Below are 11,179 nucleotides of genomic sequence, written 5' to 3' on the forward strand. Positions count from 1 at the left end.
TCCTGGAAAAGAAAAATCACCAGCAAAACCACAGTCCCTAATCAGCAGGCCCCAAACCCAATCTTTCAGCAGGACGAGGAAGGTTCAGGGAAAGCCAGAGCTGTACTTCCCGGCCCACAGCCCACCGTGATCCAACCCAGCGTCAGCTCCAGAGGTTGGGAGGGGAGAGGCAGGCCACTTGCAGCCTCCTCCTGCCTGACCCAGCTTCACATGGATGGAGAAAGAGAACCCGCTTCTGGATTCTCAGCCTGCACAAACCACAGCTCCTCTGATTCTACCCCTTAAATCCAGTCTCCATCAGGAAGCAACCAAGAAAATGTGTTCTGTCCAGAGGTTGATTCTGGAACAGGGGAGGTAGGTCACCTCCAAAGAATCCAGAACAGGGGAATGTCTTCAGCTACAACAGAGGGCATTTGTGCTAAATGTAACGGCTATGCTTCATGAGTGTGAAGATACTGAACAAAGGACTGGGAGATTCTCAGAAGGCCTTTCAGATCTGGGGTCAATCTGCATGTGTCAGAAGAGATTTGAGGGCCTGGGATGGAACACACTGCTCCTTAATGTCATCACCAAAACCGAGCAAATGGAGTGGGGGTGGGGACAACCAACAGCTAGAAGACACATGAGCCCTCAGCCCCGCAGAGTCAACGAGGAGAAAAGCAGTGCCTCTTTCTTAAACTCAGGGCAGCATGATGGTGTTGGCAGACTGGAGGGACCCTTAGTCTTCTGGGGACTTGAGCATCCACGTCCCCTTCTTAAGGGCATGCAGACTCAGGGCAGGGTGAGCCCTGTGTGTGGCCTCCCGCCTTGGCCAGAAGCTGAGAACAGATATTTACTTTCCCTTCCACACCTGCTAGATGCAGACTGGTGATGACCGAGCCCAGCCAACCTGCTCCTGAGACAAAGCAAGGGCAGAGGAATGCTGCCAGGTCATTGCAACAGAGACAGCTGGGGACTTGGGACTAAGTCTGCCCTTGCTGTGCTAGTTATAAGACAGTTATGCATCTTCCTACTTCTTGGGCCTTTGGCCATTTCCAAGGAGCAAATCCCACGGATTCTGAGATCTTTGCTTCTTTCTGTTTCCTACTTGCCCACACTCCACCACCGTATCTTCCATTAAATCCCCTTCTGCTTGTGTCAGCACTAATCTTGTTCTGTGGCTGCAACTCAGAGCCAAGCAGGGATGATGGCCTGTGGGTGCTGCCTTGGCATTCTGCTGGGTAAAAGGCACTCATCTTCATACTCAAGCTCTCCAAAGGGAGTAACTAAAAATAAACTCTCAGGGAGAGTGATGTCTCACGTGTGATGGGTAAATGACCAGATACAGAAAGCAAGGAATCCATCAATAAATGGATAGGGGGAAAGGTCTGAGAGCCTAACCTCTGAACACAGACAGCTCTTTTCTTGGTCAATCATAATAACAGCAACAGTATAACTAATATTTACTGAGCCCTCACCATAGGCTGGGCTCTACTCTGGAAGCTCTCCTTGCTTTAACTCATTTAATCCTGAAAACTCAGTAAGAGCAGTTACAATGAATACTCCCACTGCACAGATGAGAAAGTTGAAGCCCAGAGAGGTCCACTTATGGCCCAGGTTCCCACCACTGATAAGTGATTGACTCAAAATCCAAACCAGGGCAGCCTGATTCTAGACCCATTCACTCAAACCTAAACCCCTACCCCGCACAGCTCTAAAGCTAAAAGATAATCAGCAAAAATTCATGGGCATGAGTTAAGTGTTGTCTGAAAACAAAGCACATTTTTATTTGGGTGGCTCTGATAATATTCGACAATTGCATTGACATATGGACCAATATATTAATGTTACATATTAAAACATTTTCTTTGACCTAAAAGCCCATTTTTTTCCCTTCTGATTTTAAAAGAAATGTAAACACTGTCACAGGCCCCTAACCTTATGGTGGGCCCTGGGCACTCTGCCTTCTGATGATGTCGGCTTTGATGGCTGGCTGCACACAGGATCCATCTGGGGGGTTACATTGTCTCCTTAACTTAAGAGAAACGTCATCTCAGAAGCAGCAGAAATTCTCAACTGCAGGCAGACCTTGTTTTATTGGCTTCACTTTATTGCACTTAAAAGACACTGAATTTTTCACAAATTAATGGCTTCTGGCAACCCTGCCTCAAGCAAGTCTATTGGTGCCATTTTTTTCAATAGTGTTTGCTCATTTCTTGTCTCTGTGTTACATTTTGGTAATTCTCACGGTATTTCAAACTTTTTCATTACTGTTATATTTGTTATGATGATCTGTGATCAATGCTGTTTCATGCTACTACTGCAAAAAGATTACAACTCCCTGAAGGCTCAGGTGATGGTTACCATTTTTTAGCAATAGAGGATCTTTTAATTAAGGTATGTCAGTTGGTTTTTAGACAACATGCTATTGCACACTTATTAGACTACAGTATAGTCTAAACAACTTTTACATGCACTGGGAAACCAAAAAATTCATGTGACTCACTTTATTGCAATATTCGCTTTACTGCAGTGATCTGGAACCCAACCCAAAATATCTCCGAGGTCTGCCTGTACACTCCTTGGGAGCGGTGGGTGGCGAGAATACAAACCAGAACAAAAACCCAAGCACTGTAACTCATATTCACATGCCTTGACAAGTCCTTTGATGTCTTAATAAAATGTATCTGTATATATGGTGACCCAAATGGTGACAAATGGTCTGATAAGCACTGCTGAAGGCTGGGGCCATCATCCAGCCTTGGGTAAATTCACTAATCTCTTTGTTTCCTCATTTGTAAAATGACCTGATAAAAGTTTGTAATTCAGAAGGCGCTGTGAGGAGTAAATGAAGTAGTACGGATGGAACTTAACATAGCCTCTGGCACACAGTGAACACTGGGTAAATGTTAGCTAAACTGATCATGACCACCATCCTCATTATTGTCACTACTTCTCCAGGACCCTTATTGCTGCTGCTACCCAGGAAGAAAAGAGAGGAACATATTCTAATCTGGTTAGGTAAGAGGTCTGTGACCACACATACACACTTCAAGAGTTTATGGTCCAAATATAAATATCTGACTCCTATATTTTGAAAGATTCATACAACAACTAACAGATAATAGAAGTGATAATAAGCACACTTATAGTTAAAAATAATAATAATAAAGAAAAGCCCAGAGATCAGAGCCACTGACTAAAGCAGCTATGCAAAAGGAGAAAACATCCTCTGTGGAAAACACTGCTCAGTGATCTATCAGTGAGGGTACTTATGCTCAAAACTAAGTTACATAAACAAGGACCAGAGTCAATACAATGAGGCCTGCACCCCTACCAAGCACCGCTGAAGGGGAGCCATTTACAGCTCCAAAGTCAACGGCGAAGTTTTATCAAGTAAAATAGCAGAAAAAGGGAAAGTAGAAAATGTAACCTGTTGTCACAGATATTTGAAGTATCTGAAAACAAATCAGAACCAGAATGAGCAACTCACCATTCAAAACGTAATTCAAGAAATTGCAAAAAAGTATTTGAGAAGGAAACACAAGTAAAAAGGGCAAGAGTTCTACCCTGGGAACAGCAAGAAAACCTGGAAACAACGTATTCGTGTCCTGGGGGGGAAAGCTAACCCTGAAGAGACGAAAGAGGCACTTACAGAGAAAGGAGGACTAGCAGATAAGGGGAGGCGAGATGGGGCCTGGGATAAGAGGGACCCACGTCAGTGAGGAGCTTCAGAAATCTAGTGACAAAAAACATGCAAAGACCACGTACACAAACTGTCTGCTGGGAGGCAGCCCAGTTCCCACAAGAAGGGCATTGTCATCGGCACCGAGCGAAAGGATAAGACGTGATTCCACCCTGCCCGGGGTCCCTCTGGCCTAGTCCTATCTTTTACACCTGAAACAGGAAACTCTTCTTGGAAGTAAACAGAAGAAGCGGGGTGAAAAGTGTCAGGCTTGAGCTGCCTGGCACTGAGGGCAATTAGAATAAAGTGGAGCCGGCAGATGCAGTGAGATATTCTGGGGAAATGCTTATTTTCAAGAGAAAAATGAGACTTTGATCTCAAAGGAGAGGGGACTAGGCATAGCCCAGTGTGAAGCCTGAGGAGGGGGCAGGAGGGCTGGGGGCTGCCCTCCTACGGCTGCCACCAGCTGGAGGGAGAACCTGGCATGTGGGGTCCACAGGAAAGGGATGGGCACTGTCCCCCAGGGTGAAGCTGTGCCTGGACACAGCAGGACTTAAGCTAAGGTATCCTTCCTCTGCTTGTCACTCACACCCCAGGTGGACAAGAAGATGTCTCCTGGAGTTGGGAAGGAGGAAGAGAGAAAGGTAGCACTACGACATGCCCGTTCACTCCTGCATGTGTGATCCAGCCCAGCTATCAAGAAGTCACTGGGCCCGGCAAGCGCCCGTAGGGGGAGCAGAGTCTCCAAGGCAGCGCCGTGGGGAATAGAGGAACAAACGCAGCATTGGGTGCCTTAGTTTTTGCTCGAAAGCCAGCCCTGAGGACACAATGTCTGGTCTCTCCCGCTCGCTGCTTTGGGTGGCCGGTTGCCTGGCTGCGCTCTGCGTGCTGACCACAGCTCAGAGCTCCGATTTGACCCTGAAAGTGACTACACCCACTACTTCACCGACCACCACCAAGACAGCCCCAGTGACACCGACAACGCATCCGACGGTCACCACTCCAGCACCTGAAATCTGTGAAAGCCGCAACAGCTGTGTTTCCTGTTTTAATGCTAGCACTGCTCATACTACCCGCTTTGGGATAGAATGTAAAGGTAAAAGCTACTATTCAGATAATTCAACAGTTAGTGATTGCCAGGTGGTGAATGGCACAGAATTCTGTTCTGTGCCCACTACCACATCGTTGCCAACCAGTTCTACAGCTAAAACCACAACTCTGCCTTCCCCTTCTACAACTTCCACCACAGCTACTACTACAGATTCAACTAACACCACTTTAACTCTGACTTCACAACCTGTGAGGAAGTCAACCTTTGACGTAGCCAGTTTCATTGGAGGAATTGTCCTTGTCTTGGGTGTGCAGGCTGTAATTTTCTTTCTCTATAAATTCTGCAAGTCTAAAGAATGAAACTACCACACTCTGTAAACAGACCCACTAAATGAACAAGGACAGGCATGTAACTCACTGAAACCAAAATACTATCTTTCAAGATGTCCCACGTGGAAGACGCTATTTCAGGATCTTCAAAATTTCAAAGGATGCATATAGGACCATCACCCTTGAAGAAAACAAAATCAGTTAAATCATTTTGCTCAATGGGAATATTTAAAATATTCTGCATGAATCCTTGTGGCTGTCTTCTTTTATTTTAAATGGCTGCTGCTGTGGGATTATATTCTCTCTTCTTGACATGCCAAATGTAACTCTGTACTTGATGGAAAACACTGTCCTGCACAGACAACCTCATGACTCTTTTGGCAGTTTAAACATAGTCATTTTAAAGCCTGAAAGCTGCATTATTTTCATTCTAACTCAGGATGTAGTCAGAATTGAGAAGAATGTGCCAAATGGGCATCAATCAGGTGGATTTTTTGGCTATCATTTAAAAGTGGAATAAATTTATAAATTTAGTATCCTTAGAGTAAAATTTTGTACTTAATAACAGTTATTTTTTCTACATTAGAAATAACATGCCACACAGGGAATTACATTCCAGATTTAAAAAATGAATGGAAAGAATACAAAACATTAAAGTATAGTAGGTTGTTCATACTTGTGAAGCACCTTATATCATTGAGAAAATAAAGAACAGTGCCTTAAAAACCAGACTAACAGGTAGAGGATAACCTAGCATGTTGGTGATTTGTTCTTTCTCATTCATGAAGGGTAAGGTTGGTCTAAGGATGTAACCGTTGATGTGAGCAGTACTAAACCTGTTTCTAGATACCAAAAAAAAAGAAGTCACTGGCATCACTGCCACCACCCTGGTCCTGGCCCTGGCCCTCATTATTTCTCCCAGGACCGTCATGATTAGAGTCTTCTTCTACACATTCCTTCTGACCTAACTCTCCCTACACCTCAACCCCACCAAACCTCTGCCACACTGCTTGCCACCAGAGTACACTTTCCAATGCACAAGTCTGATAACGTCCTTTCCTGCTTAAATGTCCACAATGGCTCCCACTCTCTACAGCAGTCAGCAAACTGACCTGTGGACCAAATCCAGCCTGCAAGTGACAAATGGGTTTTATGTGTTTAAAAATCTGTTATGATAATAACAACAACAACAATAATAATGGACTACTACTCAGCCATAAGAAAGAAGGAAATAATGCCATCTGCAGCAACATAGATGGGCCCAGAGATTATCTATACTAAGTGAAGTAAGTCAAAGAAAAATATATGCTATCACTTGTATGTGGAATCTAAAATATGACACAAGTGAACTTACTTATAAAACAGAAACAGGCTCACACAATAGAAAACAAACTTACGGTTACCAAAGGGGAAGGGAGAAATAAATTAGGAGTTCGGGATTTGCAGATACAAACTACTATATATATAATAGATAAGCAACAACGTCCTACTGCAGAGTGAGAGTACTATATTCAAAATCTTGTAATAAACCATAATGTAAAAGAATACAAAAAAGAATATATATATCTGAATCACTATGCTATACACTAGAAATTAACACAACACTGTAACTCAACTCTACTTCAATTAAAGAAAGAACCGTAAAAAAATAAAAATAAAAAAGGAATATTTGACAGAGATGTATGTTCCCTGCCAAGTCTGAAATATTTACTATCTGGCCCTTTTCAGAAAGTTTGTCACCCCTCATATCTTTGGCAAAGAGCAAAGCAGCCAAGTATACAGCAGATCTTTCATGATCCTGCCCCGCCTGCTCCTCAGCCCCCTCTGCCCCGCTCTCTGGGCTCTGAGACCCCGGGGACGGAACCATACCGGGCCCCTGGTTCTCACGGTGCTCTGTCCCCTCGTCTGTCCGGGAAGACCAGCTCCTGGCGATGATCGCTGACTCACGCTTGGAAGCCCGGGAGACCCGCTGTTGATTTCCTCAGGAACTGGACCTCCGCAAACAGGTCACTTCGGCCACCCCTCGCAAGTCTTTTATTTCTTTACACCCATCGGGCCATGAATTCACAGGAATGGGTTTCCGCGGTTCTGGCTCCTTCCCCTCGGGTCTCACAAAGCCCGCCTCTGGACGGGGCAGGCTGGCGCCTCAGTTGAACCCTCTCTGGCTTCCCTCTTTCTCTGACCACTTCCCCGACACGTGTCAGGAAGCGCTCCCGCTCCGCGCGGCGGGAACCGGGCCCTTGTTCCTTCACAGCGATGCCAGCAGCGTGCTGGGTACCGCCGCCGCCGCCGCCGCTTCGTGGGGCCGTTCGTGGGGCCTGCCTTTTTGAACAGTACCCATGGCCTTGTTGGCTCCAACACCCCTTTTCTTGTAATTTCGCATGTATGGGGCCCCAGGAGCCACTCCACGTTTGCTTAAAGGCCTGGAGAACACAGAGCAAGCACCTCTCCTCTCTCCCTCAGCGTAGGCCCAAGGAAGGGGGCGTGGCCACAACGCCCGTTCCAAGGACCCCGGGTCAGGCTGCCCTCCGCGCCGCCTGAAGAAACACAGGCCCACAGCACTGACGACGTTACTCTAGAAAAGAAGTTTGAATCCAATGATTTTTAAACCCTCGTAGCTCTGAAGTGATATTCCATGAGAAACAGATTTTATATTTTGGGGTTGTTGTTAATGGAGGTCCTGGGGATTGAACCCAGGACCTCATGCATGCTAAGCATGCGCTCTGCTACTGAGCTCTACCCTCCCCGAGAAATAGGTTTTAAACTGCAATGTAAACTAGAAAAAAAAAGTCTTGCCTGTGTCTCCTCAAAGAATTTTAGAAATAGTGCTAGCTCAGCTCTCAGAAAATAGTTTTCTTTGCTTTTTCTCTTTGCAAAGAGCCCTTTTTAAGAGAAGTTAGGTTAAGGGGCTGAGAACACTTACTGTGCAGAGGAGATGTGTGGTGCAAAGTAGCTGATCTCCCGTGGAGGCTCGGTGGTGGAAACCAAGCCAGTGTTCAGCTATCCTGGTGCTGAAAAGCTCATTCTGGGATTACCATTACGCCTGGTTACTCTACCTTTTTCTTACTTGTACTCTTTTTAACCAAAAGATAAAATCCTTTTTTTTTTTTTTCTTGCTACTAACCAAAAGATAAAATCAGGCAAGGATCTCTCAATTAAAACTCTTGTAAATGTTTGGTAAGAAAGAGATCAGGACCTTAACTTCTGTATTGTAGATGCCTACTCTATTTAAAAAGTAACAAAGGATAAATTTTCTTCCCATTCATGACCCCCGATCCAGCCCCAAAATCATTGTTACTGGGCATCTTTCCAGAGATATTCATAAGAATACAAATACTTAATCCTTTTTTTTTTTTTTTTTTTTTTTTTTTGCTTTGGCTATCATCAAAAAACACAAATTGAATGTTTTGAAAAAAAATTAAATAAATTTAATCTACTACTGCAAATCACTCTGAACATTTTTTTACTAGTTTGAAAATAAATTTTATCTACTAATGCAAATTACTCTAAACATTTTTTACTAGTTTGAAAACTTTCAATGTGTTAATTTCCAATGCAAAAGTTATTAATACAGACTCTACTCTGACTCCTGACAATTCAGGAAAGTTTTGCTTTATGAGACCATTCTTTAGGTTACTTAAGCTTCTGAACCCCCAAACCACTAAAGCCTTCTGCCTCTGCTAAACTAATAAGCTCCACAGCACGATGGAGGTGGGAATGGGGCCTTGGAGGAAAAGTTGGAGTGGATTTGGCTTCTTGTCTATTTTATTTTGCTAAAAGATTCAGCGATGTATAGGTTTATCATTCTCTCTCTAAACTGAATTACTTTAATACTTGGTGTCACTTTGCCATGAGACTTCAGGTTCCCTGAAACCTTGTGCTGCTGTCTCTGGCATTTGAAGAAGCAATCACATCCTCCTATCTTACTGAGTGGCTTCAGGAGAGACATACCTTCTGTCTGCCCTGCTGGGGATTCTGAGTCTTTCTGAGACTTCTTGTGTGGATACGCCTGCTCAACAATTCTGGTTCCCATTTGGGAGGGAATCTTAAAGGTTGTGTGCCTTCTCTAGATCCCAGAAAGCCAGGCTGGGTGCTGACAGCCTCCTGAGGCCCTGTCTGGGGCCCTGCTGAATGCTCAGATTTGTGTGCTCTCTTCCAAACCCCCTCGCTAGCCATCTGCAAAAGCCTGCGCTCACAGCCCTCAGTGGGGCATAAAGAAAACCAGCCATTCCATGAGGGTGTGCAGGGTGAGGGGTATGCAGCGCTGGGGGTGCCCGCAGGCCAGTTGGGGAGATCTACAGTCTGACTGCAGCTCTCGGGTGGGCTTTGGATGGAGTCCACAAAGCTGTTAGTAGGACACACATCCCTTCGATGCCCTCCTGGAGCCTAGCCTGCTGTTTCCCCGCCTCTTGCTGCCTACCAAACCCCAGTCATGCATCATACCTCAGCACTGGATGCAGAGAAAGAAGTGGGCAGCACCCCACACAGTTGGGGATCCAGGCACTCACTCACAAGCTGTCTTTCTCCGTCCTGAGAAATCCCCCGGGCTGTGCCACCTTGGGGGAGGGTCACAGGTGAAGTGAAATTCCCCTTTCCCCTCTTCAGGGCATACCATCTTGGGTTTGACTTTGCTCCAGCAATGTCCCCTGCTGTGCTCCCAGATCCCCAGAGACATGGTTGTCTCTGGGTGATTGTCAAAAATCAGTGTTCTTTGGTGGGAAGACGGTAGAAAACTCCTATTCCATCATTTGGATTGTGTCAATGACCTTTTCTCGTCATCTCTCGCTTTCCTTTGCCTGAGACTTGCCTGATCCAAGTCACACAAAGGCTCAGCAGCACCATGCCTAGTCGGGTTTTCTTCTGTCTTCTTTTCACTTCCATCATGAAGAAGCGTCTTTGGGGCTCATCGGTGGAATGCCAAGAAAAGCCAACTCAGAATTTCAGCCTGACCTTGTCACTCGAGGCAAAGCTCCTTCCTTGAACCAGAGGAGCAGGGAGAGGTGGACCCAGGAGTACAGGGGTACCTGCCGCCACTGGCCTCCACCTTCTTGTGGAAACAGTCCTGGGCATGACCTCCTCCGGGCAGCCTCTCCTTCCCAGGCTGAAGCCCTTAAGGGTCGGTCAGAAGCCCTCCCTGCCAACGGGGACACCGGAGCTTGGGTTCTGGCCTCACCAAGCTCCCTCTGCACACTATTCCCAAAAGGCTTCACTGAGGGGAGAAAATAATCCCCCAGAATCAAAACAGAAAGGAGCTTTTTTCAAATCTTGACTCTTGTGGACTTAGATATTGGAGTGGACAGCAAAATAAATAGAAATTTTAAGTTGTGTTTGAAAAAAACATTTCTAGAATATACAAAAATAATAGAGTACATATAGAGGTGTCTGAGAGAAATCAGCTAATTCACCTCTGCTTTGTGATCAGGAAGTAAGTTTAGGGAGGGAGGTTATGTGACTTGTTGAAGAGCATGTACTTCCTTAAGGACAGAAAGTACATTTTTATATAATGCAAATATATATACATAATTATACATATTTATTTACATATAAATATACTTTATATAGACACAATTATATATTTATATATAAACATAAAATTATATTTTATATATGCAAATATATACATATAATTATACATATAGTTCCCAAGCTACTGTTTATACAATATCAGACTACTTTTATGGAGAAAGGCATGGATTACCTTTCTCTAGTATGCCCATTGGTAAAACTTTATAAGGGACTGCTGGGTCTGTCTCTGAGAAGCTTAACTTACATGAGACATGGACAATTTAAGTGAGGTCCCAAGGTAGGTGATGATCTTTGTTAAATACATGAATATATAGACATCTCTTCTTATTCACTCTATTGGCAGAGATGTCAGTTTGAAAAATTAAGAGCAACAGACTTTGAGAAGGACAGGCAATAGCTTTGGTTGGGCAGCAGGAAAGTCACCCAATCCCAGGATCAGGGATCAGCTAGAACCTGGTGGGAATCCCTCACAGTCAGTGCACAGTAAAGTTACATACAATTGAGGAGTCAACACTGACGTACTTTTGTGGTTTCTATTCTAAAGCATCCCGGTCCTCCACCTACAACAATGTCTGAAATCAAAGTTAATGTACACAACACAGGGAGGAC

The 11,179-nt window shown here is 44.7% G+C and overlaps 1 protein-coding gene across 2 annotated transcripts; it reads left to right on the plus strand.

Annotated features, from left to right (window-relative positions):
- Positions 1-4,492: 4,492 nt before the first annotated feature.
- Positions 4,493-5,455, plus strand: LOC105071679 (sialomucin core protein 24-like). 2 transcript variants are annotated; one of them, XM_010958386.3, is made up of 2 exons: positions 4,493-4,859; positions 4,914-5,455. In XM_010958386.3, the coding sequence occupies exons 1-2, from the start codon at positions 4,493-4,495 to the stop codon at positions 5,072-5,074; spliced, it is 528 nt and encodes a 175-aa protein (XP_010956688.1). In that variant the 3' UTR covers positions 5,075-5,455. The 2 variants fall into 2 exon arrangements, with proteins under 2 accessions (XP_010956688.1, XP_010956684.1); XM_010958382.3 differs by having other exon boundaries at positions 4,493-5,194.
- Positions 5,456-11,179: the final 5,724 nt, after the last annotated feature.

This window comes from Camelus bactrianus, chromosome 35, assembly GCF_048773025.1.
Source record: "Camelus bactrianus isolate YW-2024 breed Bactrian camel chromosome 35, ASM4877302v1, whole genome shotgun sequence".
Lineage (NCBI taxonomy): Eukaryota > Metazoa > Chordata > Mammalia > Artiodactyla > Camelidae > Camelus > Camelus bactrianus.

Coding starts and splice junctions, on each gene's coding strand:
- LOC105071679 (XM_010958382.3), top strand. CDS start 4,493: ATGTCTGGTCTCTCCCGCTCGCTGCTTTGGGTGGCCGGTTGCCTGGCT.